Below are 23671 nucleotides of genomic sequence, written 5' to 3' on the forward strand. Positions count from 1 at the left end.
TGGTAGCCTCAGAATCTTTCAGGTAGCCACTATGCAGAGAAATGAGAAAGCAACTCCTTTGAGACAAGCCTTGACTGATCTCCATAAGAACACAAAAGCCCTCTGATTTCCCGGAGTTCTTGGCAATTACTACTTTGTGCAATGCCAACTCTGAGAATTCAAAGACAGTACTTTGCAACATTTAAAAACAGAAAGTAAATACTACTGTATTATGGGATGTGTACACACAAATCCACATTTGTTACCTTCTGGTGTAACAGCATTGCATTCAAGGAGGTTCATTTTCTTATATGTAAACATACATTCAGGTCAAATTCAGATAGTCTGTTGTTCACCCTGAGAAAAACTTTCATTCACACACAATGAATCAGACTGAGAAACGTCAAGTAAACAGAAATGTATTAGAATGGTAAACAAAAACCATTCAATATTACAAACAATGGCTCTACTTTAATGTACCAAACAGTGCCCTCATCAGTCTTGATTGGTTAATAAACTTAGAAGCAATTTGCAATGTAATCGCTCAGCAGAGCAGCAGGGAGCACAGAAGCAGCTATCAGAATTTCACTTTCTTCAAAGTGTACAGGACAGCAATTTCAAATAATTCACCATCAACTAAGACATTTTTCAGATAATCTAGCACCTTCTCTTTCCATACAAGTCTTAACATAAGCCTTTGGTTTGGAAATCCAGAAAGAACAAAAATGATCTATTCAACTTGCTCATTAGCAAATCTGTAATACTGTGCATCACTGATGAGACAAATGATATTGTACATAAAGCTCCTACCCCATTGTTCTCAATGTGGACAATTATTTAATCCATCTTTTACATCAAGTGAAGCCCATTTCTTGGCCAGACCAAGGCATCCTTTTAGTTCTAGATCTGAAAGTTTTCACTACTTCTTTTAAGTGAAATTAAATTTTGTGAGGGGAATGAATATGCATTGATGGGGAGTCAAATAGACAATATGATCTATTGTGACCACAGAGACTTTCTGGGCTCCCACTGAGAGGACTTCCCACATTCACAGTTTTCCATTACCTGTTTTAATTTCAAACTCAGCAAGAAAGGAACTTTTTTCACACTCCACATTACTACCTGGAGTATTTCAGTACCACAGAATTAAATTCAAACCCACAGGTAGCAATGGAAATTTAAAACAGCCGAGAAACTAACAATCCAGAAAAGACTTCAAAGAGCAGCTGCCCTCCAAGATGACAGAGAAGATGTAACATTACTGTAGGCCAACAAGAGCCAAGGCCTAAAAAAAACAGCTGGCTACAAAGAGGAGAGCAGGTGGCTCCTGGAGTCCCCAGGTAAGACATGCACTCAAACAGAAGCATGATGCCTCTTCCAGATGACGGCGATTTTGAACATTCTGTCAACATGCGAAGACAGACCACATTTAAAAGATAAAACAAACACCAAGAGAAAGGCCCATGCTGTATGGCCCACCAAACTCACTGGGTTTATAATGAAAGTTTATTGTTCTGCTTCCTAGTACAATAAGCTACAAGGTACATACAGTATAAAATGAGAATGGCCACAAAGCAAAGGTGATACAGACATTCTGTTACAGTACAATGGAGGAAACATTCTCTGCCTAATTTTTCCACGCATAGCAGCTAAAACTACTGACCCTCCCTCCCCTCCAAAAAATATTAAAATGAAAACTCTCTTGCTTAGGTGCAGCAGAATTGTATGTCTTTTGGGGACACTGGTTATCACCTGCCAATATTTCAAGGAACTTTCAGAAACTAAAACAACAAAAGAAACAAAAATAATCTGTGAAGATGGTAGTGACATGATCCATGTAGGATGCTCATGCCACGCCAGGTTCAGTTCTCCTCAAAGTAAATGGCCTGTAAAGAAAAGAAAAGTCTGTTACACTGAGAAATGTATCAATAAAAATGGTCGGAATTCAAATACAATAATGTAGAATCTGGAATTGGAAGAACTAGGTATCCAGCTGACACATATTCCGGTTGTCCTTATCATGAACACTTACACTCTTATTACTGACAATACTTGGAGATTTTGAAGGCTGATACCCCTTTTCCTTCAAACTTGAAATGCTACACACAGGAGATTACACACCAAGGAATGTGCACAACTGACAAATCCATCTACCATTCAAGGCCCCAAACAAGAATATCTGGAGGGAGAACCCTAGCAATGTGTGTGCTTTAATCTCATCCTCAACTCTTAAAAAACAGTGAGACTAAATTTGTATAATGGTGGAACACTTGCCTTAAAGGTACAAAAATTCCATATAATAATTGTCTCAGATATATTTGGTGCGGTTGAGGGCTCTCTCAGCAAGATGACCACTTTCATCTGTGATCTTCTCCCAATCCGTTTGTCCAACCACAAAACCAATGGCCCTCTTCCTGTCTGCATCCTTCTTTTCTTCTAGGTCTGCCCACCTTACCTATGAAGAACACAATGTCAGTAACACAGTCCTTCAAGAATAAACACTGGAACACTAGTAGGCCTTTCACTCACAGACTAGTGTACAAAGAAAATTCTTAACCTGCACGCAATCATTTTGGTTCTGAAACTGAAGACCCAAATCATTCTCTCAAAGGAAGCAGTGGATGTTCCCCTAATTATATCATTTAAAAGGGAATGTCCTTTTACAGAGAAAAATCTCAGAGTAGAGAAAAATCTTGCACTGGCTAGGGGATGGACTAGATGATTAAGTCTTTTCCATTTTAACACTAATAATTCTGTGATTCAGAGCATAGTGGCTGCATTTATTCTAAGGCTTAGAGGAAGAATATGGCTGGATGCCTGCTGCCCACAGGAAACAAAAGGAAGACAAGAGACCATTGGAAAGTATTCTTCTGTGTGAAGGGACTGAGGGATACTAGGGGAAAGCCACAGAACACAACAGTGCTTCTGTAAGGAAGGATTACATAGGCTTACTTCTTAGTGTTCATAGTGTGTGCGAGTCAGTATTCTCCTGGTCCCAAATGAAATGGCACAGAGAACACAATGTTGAACTACAGTTTTTTCATAACTATAATCCTTCTCTATCTACCTTGTAAGCTTAATTACATACTGGAGACATTTAAAACTAGACTGGACAAAGTAGAGGAAGATATACTGTAGGGAACAATCCTGCACTGACTGAAGGAGAGTCACAATAAATAGTTCTTTTCTATCTTTGGCTTTTATGACACATTTCTGGATGAACCTTTTCACTACCTCACCCACTGTGCTAAGCTGCTCATTTATGTTCCGTCCCACCTTGACAACTGCCACTTCCTCCTCTAAGGCTTCTGAAAGTCACTCACAATCTTCATCTCTGATTTGTTCAGACCTCTGCAGTCACCTTCTCACCCACACATATGTGCATATATGGAAGAGGAGGGGGAGGAAGAGGAGAAGAGGGCATAAAAGCAACTAATGGGAGGGTTGTAACCAAGATACAAGGTAGGAAGAGTGATGATAGGGCTAGAGAAGCAGTATCTGCAGGCAACTCATGGTATGTCTACACAGCAGCTAGACATCCATAGCTAGCCCATGTCAGCTGACTCGAGCTTGCAGGGCTCAGGCTGCGGGGCTGTTTCACTGCTGTGTAGACTTCCAGGCTCGGGCTGGATCCCAGGCTCTAGGACCCTGCGAGGTGAGAGGGTCCCAGAGCTCTTGAGCCTGGAACTCTGCACAGCAATGAAATAGCACTGTAGCCTGAGTCCCACAAGCCCGTGTCAGCTGACACAGGCTAGCCTTGGGGTTTTTTTTTGCTGTGCAGACATACCCTCAAGAACAAATCTCTTCCCCATCCTGCCCTCCAATCCTGATTTCTGCTGACTCATTGGCCCCAATGTCCACCCCTCACTTACTAGCCCAGTTCCCCAACCTACTTAGTTCAATGTTCTCATTCTGCTAACACAATGTACAAGGAAATAACTTTTACATTTATTTCTATTACCACTAATTTTGTATAAATATTTATATTTATAAAAATAAAATGTTAACAAATGTGAAGAGTATTTCCTTGCTTAGGGGCCCTGGTCGGGATGGAACTAGGGAGAGCTGCTACCCAGCCTTGCTCCCCCTCTCAAATCCCATTCACCTCTGAAAATGTTTTACAGTTTGTGAGGAAGTGGTCCACTGGAACAGAGCTATCTGTTAAACCATAAGACATTCACCAGAAGAAACCTCAGGTCCTCTTCTCCAGACTTATTTTTCCCTCTAGCCACCCCGCACAAACTCACACTGAGTATCACTCTCCTGCTAAACCCATTCCTGGTCCACAACCTCCAAGTAACTATCCCACTGTTGTCCTCCCCAATCACCTTCTTATCCTCCTGCCAAAAATTCCGTAATACCCCCACTCCTCCCAGTTCAACCGGCCAAAACTAACCTCCTCATCCATCTACCTACACTTTTAAAAAATCAAGCATGCACTCCACAAAAATTAGCTTAGAGTAAAGGTTGCTCAATTGCATTTTCTGTGAACATGATCATTAAAAATTAAGAAAGGCCAGTGTTAACATCCACACCAACCTCAATTTACATTTTATCACCCAAACACAAGTACAAACTCCTCAGCTCCATGACAAACTCTTTCAGTTTTAACATACAACGAACCACAATGTATACAACCAGTTCCTCCCATTCCCTCTGAAATGCACAACCTGCACTTCAACCTCATTTTTCCATGCTCAATTAGTATAGACACTATGATTACGCACATCTATAGGGAATAATATATCTTAATCTTGCTGAGATTAGAGTTTGGGTTATTGAATGTATGTTGGAATTAAAAGGGAGTTTGTTGTTGAGCTGAAGACTCAGACTATATTTTATTGATGCTTAGGGGAGTAAGACACAAGTTGGTTGACTATAGCTGTAAATGAGTTTACTGTCAGTTTCCTTGATTTTTAGTGACTGTCTTCATAGGAAATGTAATTAAGCAACCTTAATTCTAAAATACCTAATTGTATGGTAGATCAGTGTTTCTCAAACTGGGGTTGTCGCTTGTGTAGGGAAAGCCCTTGGCGGGCTGGGCCAGTTTGTTTACCTGCCCTGTCTGCAGGTCCAGCCAATCGCAGCTCCCACTGGCCATGGTTCACTGCTGGAAGCAGCGCAGGCCGAGGGAAATACTGGCCACTGCTTCCAGCAGCTCCCATTGGCCTGCAGCAGCGAACCGCGGCCAATGGGAGCCACGATCGGCCGACCCTGCAGACCCGGCAGGTAAACAAACTGGCCCGGCCCGCCAGGGGCTTTCCCTACACAAGCGGCGACCCCAGTTTGAGAAACACTGTGGTAGATTATTATTTTAAGTGATGCTCATGCACATTTGTACGTTCTTGTGTCTCTGTGCATTTTTACTTTCCGTTCATAGAAGTATTTTAAGCAGCACACATTCAGGGATAATAAAGGATCAATTTTTATTTATACACAAAGAAAATCACTCAAACTGAACCTGCCCTGAATTTAAGAACGCATACTGTTTCCTTCACTACCCTTGTTACAAAGCCTACTACAAAAATGGATTAACTTTAACAGATCATAACAGTCCCATACGTACCACCCATTTTATTTTCCTCTTCTCTCATATACAACACACAGTACAAACTTCCTAGCCTCTTTTCTGCATTATATACTATACCTTTTGTGCTTCCGCAAAACATACACCATACACAGAATACCCATCTCCATGACTTCTCTTGAAACTCTGCATCTTTATATAGAATGTTTCCTTAAGGACAGCATATCTTTTTGCTAACTCTCAAAATCTGAGACATATGATGTTAATCTTTACTATCTTCAATGGCTCATTTTATCATATCAAATCTGTATGTGTTTGGAAGACCATGTCCTTAAAAACAGTCTGCCATGGCATCTAATGGGACAATGAAATGAAACGAGTCCACAGTAATCCTGTATGCAGGCAAACTGAATGAATGGTGCAGACTATGTTCCACAGAGAGAATGCTATTTGAGTCCTTTAGAGATATTAAGCACTAAAGGAGTTTATTACCCTTTTCTTGCCAGGTTCAGAAGCACGTGTATCATAGTCATCTGGAAGCTGAAGATAATCCTCCATCCTGCTGGCAATTGCTTCCCAATCACGTTTCCTCTTTGTGCCTGTCCGCAAGCCATCCAGCTTGTCTGAGAACAAACACAGAGCCTCAGCGTTAAAGGAGAAAATTTGTGTAAAAGGCACACAAACAAGATGAGAGAGGGGACACTTTCAAAAGGATGAGTCTGTATTTCACAGCAGCAGAACTTGCACATCCAGATTGTGTTGATGAGTGGAATGATCTCTAGTTTGTTTCAACTCACTCCCATTTCCAACTTTTATTTATCTTTCATATTAATTTTGTCAGTAACACTCAGTATTGTTGTTTGTATGAGGGAGGAAAACGTAACTTCCTGGAAGTTCACATCATTCAGAGTCCATGCTCAGCAGGTATAACGCTGCTGCTGGAAGCCGTTGGTGGAATGGCAGTCTCATCTATTCTGCAGTTTAACACAATATTAATGCCACACATTTTCTTCCCAGTGTTGGGTTTAATACTGTGTCAAACATAGTATAATATGCAATATCAGGAACTTGGTGTCCATCAAACTGTTAAACCTACTAAGGACTGTATAAGTAAGCAGTTTTTGAAGAATGCTTCTACTGAACACAAAATCCTGGGACTGCAGAAAGACTCAGAATCTGGTATTATTCATGGTGTGAGAGGTCACACACACATGAATGCTCTAGAAGTAAGTTTGTCCAAAGGTCACTTTTTTCTTCTGTTGCTTACTGAACCAGAGTGACCAGCCTGAGAGATAAAGTGAAACAAGACGACATTTATTGAGTTATAAGAACTTGCTCTTTTTGGCCACTTATTCGAAGCAGATTGCTAGTGGTAATGAGACAAAGTATATAAGGTTAATAGGTGCTAAGACATGAAACTGGCTTTACAGAGCTAAAATATTTTTTTCCGTTGGTGTTTACTCACTGGTTCATAATGTCATGTACTAAGTTTGTTGCCCCTATATTTTAAACAATTTCTATAATCATTGCCATGTTAAAGTATATGTAGAATGACTTTTTACAGTTATTTGGTATTCTCTGTAAACCGTTGCCAGTGAGGACAGTGACACTAGCTCAGAAGTCACTAATGTTATTAAATTAGCCAACAGGAGATCTCTGAAACGAATCAAATACAAAGCAGCCTATTTGTTGGGCAGCAGAAAAGGACAGTCTAAAAATGTGCATCCAAAGAATTTCAGTATGTACATGAATTTTGTTTTATTTAAAATAGCAAAGAGCAGAGTAGTACTGGAGGTCATGCAAAACAAAAAAAACAACAACGAATGGTGACTTGTGCATACTTCAGTAAAACTTCACATGCCAAACAAAGTGAATCCCTCCCTCATTCAATGCTAGAATTTTCAAGAATCCATTATGCCCCATTTAATTGGGACAGATTCAAATCTTTCATCTGCCCCAGCAAAGCATTTTCGAATCCCCTCCCCAAAGACACTACAGTTAAAAATCAACACAGAACAGCTGTATCTGCTTTCCTGATGTGCTAATAGTTACAAAGAATAAAAGAAGAAACTTAACGCAAAGTCAAATATGCACAATTTGTAACTACGGCTCCACAGAGAGATGCCATCTCCTTTCAGGAGAGAAACTCTAGGCATGGGAAAATCCTTTATATTGCTCCAGCAGTAAAGGTATTTCCAAGCCCATTTAGTATTATTCACAAATTACTCAACAGAGACCACTGCTATCATAAGGGGCTCCAGAATAAACAGCACTGAAAAGGAAAGCAGCACACACATTTAGGAACATTTAAGTTGTGACAAATGGAGAAGTCGAGGAACTCTGTGATACAGCAGTCATATCAACACTTTCCCACTGCAAATCAGAATTTTCTGATGCAATGTGCAAGTAGTAAGCACATCTGATCACCAGCATGAGTTAATTCTCCCACTTCGCCTGTGTATGACAAGAGTTGCAAATCGGTACCTGAAAGTTTTGCAACACTCAAATGTAAAAAGGTGAGTACTGCACTGTCAGTTTGAATAATCCTTCTTTTAAGGATTCCATTATCTTGGTATAGAGTATGTTTTTAAATTTAATCTCCTTTTGTGTTTGAAGTTGGCTGCCCTTCCAGGGACATCTGCTTCCATCCATGCCGTGGTACTTCAAGGTATATCCAGAGGTGCCCCCAGAGCAGACATTCCTTAAAGCATTCTCAAAGTCCTATTACAAAGATTCTCGGTACATCAACTCAGAAGGTTCCTTGTTATCAGACAAGGTTTCACTTTGTAATATGGAGCCCGCGATGGTAGTTATGGAAAGAAATGGTTATTTAGCATCCAATTTTCAAACTTTAATAATTCAGAGTTTAAAGTTTTAAAAATAGCAAAATGGCAGTATCCTTAAAATCTGTGAAACTTCTTAAAAACTCACCTTTGTTATTTTAATTATAAAAGCACATGAAATTAGCCAATAACTTTTTGTTTCTCAATACTGGCCACCCCTCCAAAAAAAGTTATAGTTTTTGTATTTTTTATGCAACAACTGATAGTGGAGTGAGTGAAATGTTATTTGCATCCTAGAATAAAGTTTTACAGTGCCGATAAAACTTCAGATATTGTGAAGTTAGTTTCCCCTTTTGTGAGGTCTGAACATCGTACTATTAAACCACACTTTTAAATAATATACTCAAAGAGGCAATTGTACCTCAATCAAGACAACAAGCATTAGCCCATTTCTGTAAGCTATAAATGGAAGGACTTGCTGCACAAATAGAGAAGGGCACATTGATATAGCAGTAGTTACATTTTAAATGAAAATGTGGCTGTGGTTATATCCAGAACACGTATGGAAAATGGGCAGCAGTATGCAGGGACACAGTATTCAGAAGAGGAATGTACCATCCCCGCCAGAATAAATATTAACCAAAGCAAGAACTCTGAGGCAAGGAGATTTTCATGTTCTTGGTGACTGTCACAAGTATGTTCAGCCAAAAGCTCAACATTTCAGACATTCTCCAAGACATACTGTAGCCAGTAAAATTCTGTTGTACCTGTAACAATATTTATAAATAAAAACAGAAAGCACAACAGAATTTGTAGCTGCCAAGTGATCTGGGTGAACCGATTCCACCAAAGAAATGTATTTGGCTTAAGATTCTGCCTTTAAACCCTTGCACCTCTGTAAAAGCCTGTCTATAGGGTGTAAACATGCTGGACTGGCCAGCATCTCCCAGGAAACAACCCAAATCTGGAATAACAAATCTGTATTACAGCTTTACATACCATTTAGTATATAGTTCTAATCAGTCACTGCTGAAATGGACTCTTAGGAATAACTATGGCTCACCAAGCATTACCCTGGAAATCCTAGGATGGATCCGATATAATCACTTTTAAGTCCCAAAATGCAAGGTTTTTAACCACAGTTTTGGCTGACAATGCCTGAATTTATAGAGCAATCTTCTAGGAAACAGCATCCATTACAATGGAATGTAGGGCTCTTTGTAGCGATATGATACCTGTTTTTAGTATATTTTGTTTTTTCTATAGCTTTCTGTAGAATTTAGACTTATTGGGGAAGGGCTATTTATATAAAAACTGGGATAGATTCAGTCTGTTTCAAGGACCTCTTTAGCAACAGGACACGGTGACTGTGGAATACTGGTGTCCTGTTAGCTGAGTTCCTGATGAAAGCTAGTTACAAGAAATGTGAACAGCTGATGTCAAGAGCAGTGGCTAACACCATCATTTTGTAAAGAGTTTAACCTTGCAGTTTATTAGACATTTATTTGTACATATTTGGGTTAAGTGGAGATGATCCTATATTACTTTTATAGTTTGGATTTATGACCCGGAAAGCATATTATATAAAAACAATTATTTTGCTTCTATTTTTTATTAGTGAGATTTAACAATGGGGGCGGGAGGGTATTTTTAAAACCTCTAATTTGTTAGTTTCTGCTGCAACCCATATTCAGTTTTGCTGGGGATGCTACACAAAGAATGATATGTATTTAAAACCGTTTAATTGTTCTATGTATCATACATATTTTAGGCTTCTGTATTTGATATTTGTAAAATGTGTGTAACTGAGGGATTTTTGGGAGGTGGGAGTGTTTAAAAATGTTAGTTGTGTGTAATGGGACACTTCCGTTCCTCTTATGCACATTTAATGAAAAACAAGAGTTATTTAGAATATAATATGATAACCAAGAGCTTTGAATATTTTAACCATGCACACAGTATTTTACGCTATGATTTCCAAAGCAACATTTCTTTAAAATTATCACGGCAAGCTCTAAGAAATAAGCTTAACAATGGACCAGGATTGTGAATTCTACAGAAAGAATGCACACAACCCTCGGAATGAGTTTCTTCTTTATTTGCTTAGCTGTTTGATAGGCCTCAGATACTTAGAAAAGGCTCATCCAGCGGTGCTGAGGGTATCAGGAAGTCTAGATGTTCCATCAGGATTTCAATGACTCATCAAGAGAACTTGGCAGCAGAAGAGATGCTGCAGCAAAGCAGTCAAACAAAAGGCAACAAAAGGCCATTTATGTAAACAGAGTCTCCTGGTGCCATTTCTATGATGCAGTTAGGGTTTGAAAACAAGAATACAGAGGCATGTATCCCATACTCAGACTCAGTTCAGAGGGTTAAGCAGTTCTATGTAGTGAACTTTCTCTTTGAAATTTACACTACACATCCCCTTTCAGATATCTATTATTTTATCATAAAGGTGACTGAAAGTGATCCTTTTACCCAGGTTCATTCAAAGATCTTGTTTTAGTACCATTCCTGAAAGAAACATCGTTGCTCAAAAGTTGCATATTAATGGAAATTCTTTGCATGCACACATGCTCCATCACTCGGCCTTGTGCCTGCATTTCTCTTGCTGATTTTGAAGGAAATATCAGTTATAACAGATAACATCTAGCAGCACAGCAACATCAATGAGAATGGTAGTGGAGTTAAAATCATCCCCTTCTATTCCAGAAAGGTCCATTCTGAATCCCCTGAAAAGTGTCCCACAACTCTCAAGGAATTTCATTTGAACAGCTGACAATAATTTTTATATCTAGGTCTTTGAAAGGAAGTGATTATGACTGGATCATTCAGAACCAGGTTCAGAGTATGGCGCTTTCTGCTATCTGGTCACATGACAGTTTTGGAAGGCTCTCCAGTACTGTTCCCTACTAAACATTTCTCTTAAGAAAAACAGTCTCTCCTTGATTATTAAATTAACCATATTCTCCTGTTGGCTCAAAAAAGGTAAATATAAAACAGAAGCAGGATAAGGTATAGTATTTATGTTTCTAACCCCTTTGTGATGCCTTAGTAAAGCTGAATGAAAATGCAAAAAGGGTACACCAGCCTTTCCTTCAGCCAGCACGACACCCATGTTACAAGACAGACACTTTTTCAATTGAAAATTTAGACTCAAGAAAAAAAATGTATGCAGCACGAATATGAATGTGGTGTACTGTGAATGGATTCAGTTGCCTATTTACAACATAGAGGAAGAATGAATTATTGCATTTTTTTTAAACAAACTACTTTCTTTGAACAGGTGGATGAGCATCAGTATGGAAATGTATACTCTATGTCAAAGTGTGTAAAACAGCTATGGCTAGGAACATTAGACTATCTCTACCTTTACTATCGCAGAAGAGAGAACCTACATTTTATATGGAAGAGGAATGTCTTGTAGATTCACATACACATCTATGAGATCAATACAAGCCATTTTGTCTTTGGCAAGAAAAACATCACAAATAAGCAAATTAAAGTTCTGCACATACCATCAGATACCAACTATAGAAAACAGGAAAAAAAAATACCCACCTAGCTTTGCCTCAGAAGTGTCCATCTCCCATTTGCTTTTCGGAATGTAACCCTAAATCACACACAGAGAGAAGCTCGAAGGATTAGAGACACACACACACACATATCACTTTTGAACTGGAAAAAGCATTATAATGGGAGCTTAAAACATTTCTTTTGGTAAAGTGCAATTCACAGTTAGCAACTAAGGGAAACCAGGTTACTAGATACTTCAGAACTTCTATATCCACTTTATATTCAGTGCTTTTAGTGGCTCTTTTGCATTGCTACAAGAGCGCTGCTTCTGCAAACACAGAACAAACTTAACAGATAGCAATAGTACTGAAACTGTATGCAAAGTTACAACATTATATTGCTCAACATGGCATAGGTGTTGTAATATAAATTATCAGGTGCTGAGAATATTCAACGCACTACAAATACAACTGCAAAAAAAAATTACATTAGCCATATGCTCTTAAGAATGTATTTCCAGAACAATTCACTACAGCCAGACTTCACTGAATATTCCTATTATTGTAACAAACAAAAATTTCATACGCAAAGTCAACTTAGTATGGATTCCTAACATTAAATGGTAAATCCTTTTTTTTAAAAAAGGTTTTACCAGTTTAAATTAGAGTTAGATTTTGTTGAATCATGAGATATAAACACTAAAAAAAGTTGCTTATTGAAAAACTGCAAATGTATCATAGTTCAAACATTGCTGGTCATACAAATGCAACTATTGTATCAAATAGAAAGAACGCATTTTATATGTAATAAAGTATTCAGCTACTTTATTCCATGTGACTCAAAATTTTAAATTTTGCAAGCATCCACTTGATTATTCTTTTATGATATTTCCATTTTACAGTGCTTTCTCAGTGAGGATTTAGTTATACTATTTGCCCATGATCTCTTATATACTCCAGTTTCAGCTGCTTAAATTGTTATACTATTTAATGATTCTATGTTATCATATTAAAAAACCAACATATTGTATGAGAAACTTGTTATAAGTATTATTCTCTCTCAAAGGGGTAAGCATCCCTATAAACAGGTTTCAGCAAGAGATTAGTCCCAATCCTTAGATCAATTTTATTACACTAAACTCCATTTCTACTCTCTTTATAGGCTCTCTCTATAGATATTAGGGTATACTGGCACTATACAGGCTGACTACTAGATCAGAGTATAACATTCTAGAGAGAGATGCTGCTGTTGCATATATTGTATGTACATACACCACAGCATGACTCTTCTGAAGTTTTTATACAATTTTATCTTTTATCCAGTTGTAGTTTCAGCATTTTAAGAATGATTTTTAGTTTACTACAGATTATGTATTTTAAATTGCAAGTAGTTTTTTAAATCAAATATGTATTTAGTAGGAACTAAGTCATCTGTGTTGTAATAATTCACTGTAATGAACATGTATATTTACATCAGACATTTTAGTAGTTGTGTGTTGAAACCTGTTCAAAAGCTCATCTACTACTAGAACACTGCATTTTATGGAACACTGTGCTAATTGCACTAGTTTTACCAATATGCTGACAACAATGAATTAAAAATGTCAATACTTCATACCATCAAGCACAAAAAAGAAAGGTTTTTTTGAACTATACAAAGAATCCAGTAGAGTTGATATATCAACGTATGAGTGACTATGATGGTAGGGTGACCAGAAAGCAAGTGTGAAAAACTGGGATGGGAGTAGGGGGTAATAGGCACCTATATAAGACCAAGCCCTAAATATCAGGACTGTCCCTATACAATCGGCACATCTGGACACCCTATATGATGGTGTGAATTAAATGCCCGGTGTACCGTGTGCTGAATCTGTACCGTACCCTCCTTCTTCAGTTAGTATTAGACAAGATTCGGATGTCACCTTTTGGTGCAAGACAGTCTCTCAGGGACATTTGCCAGTTCATAGGTGCTTCTGACCCCTCCTTCTCCGAGAGCAAAGTGGAAGTGTAACAAAATAAATGCAAGAACTCCAACCAACTGCTCTCAAAAAGACAACAGATGTCAAAGACAGTGCACTGTTCCACCTTTCTGTATTGGTCTGGCTTGCCTCTCTCTGACATTGGCCACATCAGAGAGTAGAAGACTTAACTGTAGTAGATAACTCTTTGCTGCTTTTCCTCTTGTGTTTCTGAATGGAAGCCATATTTATATCTGGACTGTTTTTAATTAATAATTTGGTCAATTTTCACACACACCCCCTTTCTCCTTGATTTACGCAACTCAAATTTGTGGTTATATGTATTGCATAATAGAAACACACACGCACACACACTTTTATACAAGTCGCTCCTGAAAACTAAAGACACTACTATCTGTTTTAGGTATGGCCCATTTCCAGGCAATCTGAAGTTAATAGCCATGTTCCTGCAAACAGTGAAACGTCTTTAGATGGAACTCCTGATCACACTTTATTCAGACTTATTCTCTCTGTCAAAGGATAACTTAGTAAAGAGAATAAATGAGTCATCAATAGAAAAAAAGGTTTATTAGTCTCTACTCTGCCTATGGAGATTTTTTCTTTAACTTTTATTAAATTTCCTTTCTCTTCTAGAAACTATCGGCGCTGACCCCATTCCTAAAGAATAGTGAGCTTTCATCAGGAAAAAGGCCTCAGTGTCTCTCAGAATCATTGTTACCTTTTCTTAATTGCAATTTAGCTCTTTGGTAGTGGGAGCCAGGATTTGGCATGTACAATTCATCAAGCACTGAGTAGATACAGCTCCAAGAAGTTACATTTATTTAATAAGCCATCATGGCCTTTTAAATATTTAGCAAATAAAACCAAGCTTAAAGACCACTCTCCGGGTTTCAGTTATCTGAATTTATATACTTCCTCAAGGCTGAGTAATCAGCTATTATTAGCAACCAAAGAGAGTGCACTTTGGCAAAGATGACATGCTTATTCCCAAACCTTTCTAAGAGATAAGTACAGCATTAAGTGGTGTGAGACACTACTTTAGTCAAGAAGTGTTTGTAAGACAAGTGCAATTTTAAGTAAGCTAAGCTTAAATAAACTCTGTTCGCACCACATCATTTCTGCACGTCTTCGTACTTACACAGGGTATTCCATATGTAACAGTACATGTGCTTTCCCCTTCCCCACATGAGAAGTTTCAAACTTGAATTGTCTACAAAAAGCAGGCTCCAGAGGTTGTAGCTTGTAGATGTGTGCCCTGGAGCATGGTACCATGCTTGGATGAGAATACTATTCCTATTCATAGTAAATATAGTCATGGATTTTTTAAATCAATTAAGAAAAACAGACCAAGATTTAGTACTAAAATCCTCTCAGACATGCATAAGAAACAAATCACAAACAATGTATGTATTAGCATTACACTCCTGGGAGTGGCAGAGGTTTGGGATTTATAACAGTTAGACTCCATTTTAGTTATTTCAATAAAATATACTTTGTTGGAGATGGGTGAGGTATCTCCTACCAGTTCGCTTTCTTCTTCCTCTGCTGTATCCTTCTTGGATTCTTCTTTCTGATCTTCAATATTAGCATCAAAATCCTCCATCTCCACCTAGTCCAAAACACACACACAGAATTATGCTGCACTATTTGCCTTCTAAGTATTACTTGCTTATCCGAAGAGTGCAGAGTAGACCCCAAACTCCAACAAAGAGAGAACAGAATGAGGGGATTTATTCAGACAAATATATTGGTGCAATATATTGAGACAGACACCATTTTCTTCCCTACAGAAATGGTTTCATTTCAGATTCTATTCTTGCCACAGAAAAGAATGGGGAATTTGGTGAGGGGAAGTCAAGATCTCTCCACCACAGATATCCTTTTGTGTTACTGGAGCCTGTAATAATAAGACATTCTCTCATTTTACACACATGCAAACTGTACACAAATTCATGTCAAAACCTGAAGTCTCTACAAGGATCCCAAACTTGCAATTTATATATCACTGGGAAATGCCCTCTCTACCTGCCAACATGTCTCTACTCAGTCTTTACTTTGGAGTACTTTAGACACCAGAGTGACAAATACCTTGGAAAAAACAGAGGAATATTATCACATGCAGGAATAATTTATGCACATATTCAATTTTGCCCCATATAACTGATTACTTTTGGGGACCCATCTCTGCTGATGTTCACTTATACATCAAGGAATATAAAACCTTCTCAATGGGTCTTCAGCTCCTCAAGCCATTAATGGAAGCCCACATTAAAGCAGAATAAATCCCAAGTCTATGCTCACACTCTCTCTTCCTGAGAGCTCAGGCTTTTGGCTCCTCTCTTTGAGATTACTAGTTTCAAGAGCATTGGTATTTGTAGACTGGAAAATGAAGTGTTGACCTCATGGTTTGTAAGGAGTTGTTAAGTTGAAAAGAATAAATTCTGATTTCCTACTTTCGCAACTCAGGAGTTACTAAGCCCGCTATGAAAGCTGCTCTGATGTCAGCATACAGCTGTGCTGCACTCAAAATGTACATGATTTGTGCACCAATGTAGTCCCAGATAAGACGGTTACTCACCGTTGTAACTTTTGTTCTTCGAGATGTGTTGCTCATATCCATTCCAGTTAGGTGTGTGCGCGCCGCGTGCACGCTCGTCGGAAGATTTTTACCCTAGCAACACTCGGTGGGTCGGCTGGGCGCCCCCTGGAGTGGCGCTGCTATAGCGCTAGATACATACCCCTGCCGACCCGTCTGCTGCTCAGTTCCTTCTTGCTGGCTACTCCGACAGTGGGGAAGGAGGGCGGGTCTGGAATGGATATGAGCAACACATCTCGAAGAACAACAGTTACAACAGTGAGTAACCGTCCTTTCTTCTTCGAGTGAGTGCTCATATGCATTCCAGTTAGGTGATTCCCAAGCCTTACCTAGGCGGTGGGGTCGGAGTGAGACGTGGCAGAGTGTAAGACTGCTGAGCCAAAGGCTGCATCATCTCTGGACTGTTGCACCAATGCGTAGTGGGAAGCAAAGGTGTGAATTGATGACCAGGTCGCTGCCCGACAGATGTCCTGAATGGGGACATGGGCTAGGAAGGTGGCAGAAGAGGCTTGCGCTCTTGTAGAGTGAGCGGAGAGACGGCTGGCCGGAACCTGAGCAAGCTCGTAGCATGTCCTGATACATGACGTCACCCAGGCCGAAATCCGCTGAGAAGAGACTGGCATGCCCTTCATGCGATCTGCTACCGCCACAAAGAGCTGGGGCGAACAGCGGAAAGGCTTCATTCGCTCTATGTAAAAAGCGAGGGCCCTACGCACGTCGAGGCTATGAAGCTGTTGTTCCCGACGGGATGCGTGCGGCTTCGGGAAGAAAACCGGGAGGAAGATGTCCTGGTTTACATGGGAAAGCCGACACCACCTTAGGAAGGAAGGTGGAGTGTGGCCAAAGCTGCACCTTGTCCTTATGGAAGATAGTATACGACGGGTCAGCTGTTAAGGCACGAAGCTCAGAGACCCGTCTCGCCGAAGTAATAGCGACGAGGAAGGCCGTTTTCCAGGACAAGTAGAGAAGGGAACACGTGGCCAAGGGCTCAAAGGGGGCTCCCATAAGCTTGGCTAAGACCAAGTTCAAATCCCAGGTAAGAGTTGGGCGCCGTACCGGAGGGTATAATCGTTCTAGCCCCTTAAGAAAACGGGAAACTATCTGATTAGAGAAGATGGAACGTTCTCTTATGCTGGGCCTGAAGGTGGAAATTGCCGCCAGGTGCACTTTCAAGGAGGAGACTGCGAGGCCTTACTCCTTGAGGGACCAGAGATAGTCCAGGATCTTGGGAATAGGTATCAGGAGAGGGTTGAGATCTTTCTGATCGCACCGGAGCACGAAACGCTTCCACTTGGCGAGGTAAGTCGATCGAGTGGAAGGCTTCCTGCTCTCCAGCAGCACCTGCTGCACTACAGCGGAACAGTCACGCTCCGCTGGGGTTAGCCACGCAGGAGCCAAGCTGTAAGGTGGAGGGACTGCAGGTCCAGGTGGCGAAGCCTGCCGAAGTCCTGTGTTATGAGATCCGGCCATAACGGGAGGGGAATGGGATCTGCCACCGAGAGGTCGAACAGCAGGGTGTACCAATGCTGTCTCGGCCACGCAGGAGCAATGAGAATGAGGCGGGCCCTGTCCCTCCAGAGCTTGAGCAGCACCCGGTGTACGAGGGGGAACGGAGGGAAGGCATACAGCAGGTGATCCGTCCGCGGGAGGAGGAATGCGTCCGAGAGGGAGCCCTGGGAGCTACCCTGGTAAGAGCAGAACAGATGGCATTTCCTGTTCTCTCTGGAGGCAAAAAGGTCTATTTGGGGAAAACCGCACCTCTGGAAAATTGTGTGGACCACATCGGGACGAATCGACCACTCGTGGGAGAGGAAAGACCTGCTGAGACGGTCTGCCAGCGTGTTCTGCACTCCCGGGAGAAACGATGCTACTATGTGTATGGAGTGGGCTATGCAAAAGTCCCACAGTTGCATCGCTTCCGTGCAAAGCAGGGAGGATCGTGCTCCGCCCTGCTTGTTGATGTAGAACATCGCTGTCGTGTTGTCTGTGAAGACAGACACGCAGCGACCTTGGAGGTGGGAGCGAAAAGTTTGGCACGCCAAGTGAACCGCTCGCAGTTCCCTGATGTTGATGTGGAGGGTCAGCTTGCGGGGTGACCAGAGGCCCTGGGTGTGTAGGCCGCTGAGGTGCGCACCCCACCCCATGGCCGAGGCATCCGTAGTCAGAGTGATGGAGGGGTGAGGGGGGCGGAACGGGACTCCGGCACACCCCATCCCTGGGTCCAACCACTAGTTGAGCGACTCGAGGGCCGACTTCGGGATCGTGACCACCATGTCTATAGAGTCCCTGTGCGGGCAGTAAACCGACGCCAACCAAGTTTGAAAGGTGCGAAGGCGGAGCTTCGCGTATAGGGTCACGAAAGTGCATGCTGCCATGTGGCCTAGGAGGCTGAGGCAGGTGCGCACCGTTGTCGTCGGGAAGGACTGCATGCTTCGGATGATGGAAGCCATGGACTGGTGCCGAGGCAGAGGGAGGCAGGCCCTGGCTAGATTGGAGTCCAGGACCACGCCGATGAATTCTATCCTCTGTGTAGGGGTGAAGGTAGACTTCTCGGCGTTGATCATAAGGACTAGCTGTTGAAACAGCCCTATGATCACGGACATTTGTTGCGCTACGAGCTGCTGGGACGTTCCGCGGACCTGCCAGTCATCGAGATACGGGTAAACATGTATCCGACGACGGCGAAGGGCCGCGGCGACCACCGCCATGCACTTGGTGAAGACCCTCGGTGCCGTGGAGAGGCCGAAGGGGAGCACCGTAAACTGGTAGTGCTGGTGGTTGACGACAAAGCGCAGGTAGCGTCGATGAGGAGGGTAAATCGTGATATGGAAATACACGTCCTTCATGTCGAGGGCGGCAAACCAGTCTCCCGGATCCAGGGAGGGAATAATGGTCCCCAGGGTCACCATGCGGAACTTGAGCTTGACGAGAAATCTGTTGAGCTCTCGGAGGTCCAGGATTGGTCGCAGACCTCCCTTCGCCTTGGGGATTAGGAAATTTCGGGAATAAAACCCCCTGCCCTGCATGCCTTCCAGCACCTCCTCTATGGCACCCAAACTCAACAGAGTCTCGACCTCTTGCAAGAGGAATTGCTCGCGAGAGGGGTCCCTGAAGAGGGACGGGTAGAGTGGGTGGGAGGGAGGGGGCGAAACAAATTGGAGGCGGTAACCAGACTCCACCGTGCGAAGTACCCAGCTGTTGGATGTTATCTGGGACCAAGCCGGTAGGAATTGGGAGAGACGGTTGGAAAACAACGGGGAAGGATCCGGTAATGAAACTGGTGGGCCGTCCTCGGGCGTCCCATCAAAAGTTCTGTTTGGGCCCTGAAGTAGGCTTCGAGGGAGGTTGGGACTGGTTTCCCTGATTGCCCGACTGTCTGCGCCGGTTCACTTTGCCCCGGCGCCTATTATCCAGCCGCGGTCTGGGCTGGTTGAACGGGCGGTATGGCTGTGGCCGGAAGGACCTCCTCTGGGTAACCGGGGTGTGCATGCCCAGGGAGCGAATCGTGACGCGACCATCCTTAAGGGTCTGCAGCCTTGAGTCGGTCTTCTCAGAGAAGAGATCCTGGCCATCAAAGGGCAAATCCTGGATGGTGTGTTGGACCTCTGGTGGCAGCGTCGAGGCCTGAAGCCACGAAATTCGCCTCATGGTCACCCCAGAGGCCAAGGTCCTGGCTCCCGAGTCTGCCGAGTCCAGAGAGGCTTGGAGGGCCGACCGGGACGCTTTCTTACCCTCCTCAACAAGGGCCGTGAACTCAGGCCGGGAGTCAGGTGGCACCAGCTCAGAGAATTTCGACAGCGACACCAAGGTGTTATAGGTGTACCTGCTGAGGAGAGCCAGTTGGTTGGCAACTCGTAACTGGAGGCCACCGGCCGAGTAGACCTTGCGGCCCAAAAGGTCCATGCGCCGCGCTTCCTTGGATTTAGGCGCTGGTGCTTGTTGGCCATGTCGCTCACGGTCATTAACCGACTGGACCACCAATGAGCATGGAGCTGGGTGAGTATAGAGGTACTCGTATCCCTTAGACGGGACCGAGTACTTCCATTCCACTCGCCGGGCGGTCGGAGGGATGGAAGCCGGTGACTGCCAAACGGTATCCGCATTCCGCTAGATAGTGCGGATAAACGGCATGGCCACTCGAAGAGGCGCATCCGCCGAGATTATATTGACGACGGGGTCGTCGTCTTCTGCCACCTCCTCAACTGGCAGGTTTATGTTCTGGGCAACCCGTCGTAACAAGTCCCGATGGGCCCGAAGGTCGATCGGAGGAGGGCCCGAGGCGGACGCCCCTGCCACCGCCTCATCCGGGGAGGAAGAGGATGATAGGCCCAGGACCAGAGTGTCCTGCGGGGGTTCGGCGAGCTGCTGCGGGGCCTCGTCGACGGGGGGATGCTCCGCATCGATGGACGTCATCGGCCCCTCTTCCACGGCTGTGGGAGGAGGCATGCTGACCGTGGCCTCAGGCGCCCTGTGGGAGGAGGGCCTGGAGCGCTGAGTGGGAAAGGGGGCTCCTTGCGCCTCATGGTACGCCCATGGAGTCCAGAAGGCCCATTGAGGAGGACCTTGGTCTTGGCCCTGAGGCTCGGCGCGCTGGTCAGCTGCGCTATCGGCCTGGGAGGAGACAGACGGCTGTCTCGAAGGCCACGGCGGTGCCGAGAGACTGTGACACTGCGCCGTCGACTCCACCTGTCTGTCCCTGGACGGTGCCGGTCTTCGCGGTGCCCGGAGTGAGACCGGGACCATCTACCGTGCCGATGCCGGGAGGTCGACCGGGATCTCGAGTCCCGACGGTGGGAACGGCTGCGGGAGGACCGGTGCCGGGAGCAGTACCGAGAGCCAGATCAGTGCCGATAGCGCCTGTCTGGAGACCGGGACCGGGATTGTCTCCGCGAGTACGACCGGTACCGTGATGGAGAGCGGTACCGGGACTGCGAGCGGTGCCGAGATCTGGAACGGCGAGAACGGGAACGTCTCCGGGACCGGGACTGGGAGTAACGTCTGTCCTGCCTGTCAGGGGAAGGAGGCCTCATTATAGCTGGCTTGCCTGCTGATTTAACAACCCGCACCGGCGGTGCCGGGGGTTGAGGCTGTGTTGGCTCCGTCAGCGCTATCAGCTCTCTCGCCGTCGAAAAGGTCTCAGGCGTCGACGGGAGAGCGAGCTCTACCGCGGTGTGCACCGGGGAGCAAGGAGGTACCGGACTCGACGGTCCTTGTGGGGCCGGAGTCAACGGTACAGCGCTCGGTTGATGCGCTGTCGGTGTCGGTGGTGCCGGCGCTGGTGGTCGGATGACAGGCCCAGGCGCAGAGACCTTCTTGGACAAGGTCTGTGTCGTCTTGCGTTTCCCCGACGGAGAGAGGGAACGGTGCCGGTGCCGACTGCTGTTTCCTCGGGGCCTCGGTACCGGAACGGATGGTAACCGCTGGAGTGCGGAGCACTGAAGACGTCTGCGGAGCGGCTGGTGCCGGCGCCGCAGGGCTAAGCGTCAAACTCCATTAGGAGCTGCTTCAAACAAAAGTCCCGCTCCTTCTTTGTCCTTGGCTTGAAGGACTTGCAAATGTGGCACTTATCTGTAAGGTGAGACTCTCCTAAGCACCGCGGCAAGAATCGTGAAGGTCTCTAATCGGCATCGGCCTCTGGCAGGCCGAGCACGGCTTAAATCCCGGTGCCTTGGGCATGAGCCCACACCGGGTTGGGAAAAAGAAGGGCTAGCCCCTCATTTTCCCCTAAGTAGCTAAATACTAACTACAACAAACTAGTAAACTAATCTAACTATATTCTACGAACTATATACAACAAGTATGAGAAAAAACAAGTGAGAAGCTAGGGCTGTGGAGGTCAGCAATGCCGCACTCCACTGTTCCAATGACCGTCACGGGCGGTAAGAAGGAACTGAGGAGCGGACGGGTCGGCAGGGGTATATATCTAGCGCTATAGCGGCGCCACTCCAGGGGGCGCCCAGCCGATCCACCGAGTGTTGCTAGGGTAAAAATCTTCCGACGAGCGTGCACGCGGCGCACACACATCTAACTGGAATGCATATGAGCAATCACTCGAAGAAGAACTCTTGACTTATTAAAATATCTGACTAACAAGATTACAGCAATACAGAAAGCTAAAATGCCAAGGATGCATGTCAAATGAAATTCCCCTTGGTACACAGAGAGCAACATGCTTTTCTCTCAAATAACTCCTCCCAGCCACATAGTCTAGATCCAGATATTTGTTTTCTGTGACAGAGTCTCTGGATTTCCCAAAGCAAGGACTTAGAGGAATCAATGGGGTTTTGCCAAGCTCACAACATTTTTCAAACTTATGACCCTACTACTTAAATAAGTTACATAGCGGCAACAATCCTGCAGGAATGCTGAGTTTCTTCAGAGCAGGTAAAGATACTCTTTAACTGATAGTCAACAGTTAGTGGAGGACAAAATAGCTTCCACTCTTCCCTTAAGAAGTGAGAGCATGGTCTCTACAAATGCAGCAGTAAAATCCCTCAAGTTGTTCTTGTGCCTGGGTAAGTCTTAACCATATTTGGTTTGTAACGTGCTAAACAGACTTCTGGTACTTAATAAATAATAACAAAACTTCTCTTCTGCAATTTACATTTTCAATATAAACACAAATGCATATACTCTCCACTTCATTCAAATAGAGTGACACTCACCTCTTCAATAGCAGCATCCTGCAACAAAGAACGAATGTCCAAGCGCATCATGTGACGTGGTGCAGTCTCCCAGTGATCAGACATCTAACAAGAGACATACAAAATAAAGCACCTCCTACAACACACCACACTGAAAAAGTGGGTCTTTGATCAGGAGTGAACAAATCTTTCTTGATTACAGTTACATTGCAGCTATCCTACTGAAATAATCACAGGGAATATGGGCCCATCTTCAAAAGAGTGAGGGATATATTTGTTCTAAAACAATATGAGGTTTCACCAACATCAATGGACCTGAAAGCCCAAAGAAATCTAACTTCAATAACCCCTGTGACTCCACTTCTATATACAGTTACCCTATTGATCTCCTTTAGCTTGCGTCCATGGATATTCCTCTTGGCACAAGTCTGATTATCTGCACTCATCTCAGCTAAATACACCTAGAAAGAGAAAATTAGTATTAGACACCATAAACTCATCAGGAAATTAATATGTTATTATCTAAAGCAGTTTTCCCATAGAGTGAATGTACGTGTGAGCTGCACGTGCAGAAGATGTAAACACTGATACATGAGTGAGCATTTAATACTAAACACCAGCAGGACTGACTGGGGGTTCCATTTTTCT

General features: G+C 43.6%; 1 protein-coding gene across 1 annotated transcript in view; it reads right to left on the reverse strand.

Annotated features, from left to right (window-relative positions):
* Window positions 1–1463: 1463 nt before the first annotated feature.
* Window positions 1464–23671, reverse strand: part of YLPM1 (YLP motif containing 1) — a 61149-nt gene continuing 38941 nt past the window's right edge. The window contains exons 16-22 of the mRNA XM_039538932.1: window positions 23401–23484; window positions 23045–23128; window positions 15306–15392; window positions 11851–11902; window positions 5999–6129; window positions 2254–2434; window positions 1464–1865 (exon numbers count right to left, since the gene is read on the reverse strand). Of these exons, the coding sequence (XP_039394866.1) occupies window positions 2288–2434; window positions 5999–6129; window positions 11851–11902; window positions 15306–15392; window positions 23045–23128; window positions 23401–23484 (585 nt within the window). The 3' untranslated portion in view covers window positions 1464–1865; window positions 2254–2287. The remainder of the gene's footprint in view (window positions 1866–2253; window positions 2435–5998; window positions 6130–11850; window positions 11903–15305; window positions 15393–23044; window positions 23129–23400; window positions 23485–23671) is intronic.

Source organism: Mauremys reevesii, linkage group 4 (genome assembly GCF_016161935.1).
Source record: "Mauremys reevesii isolate NIE-2019 linkage group 4, ASM1616193v1, whole genome shotgun sequence".
In the NCBI taxonomy this organism is placed as follows: Eukaryota; Metazoa; Chordata; order Testudines; family Geoemydidae; genus Mauremys; species Mauremys reevesii.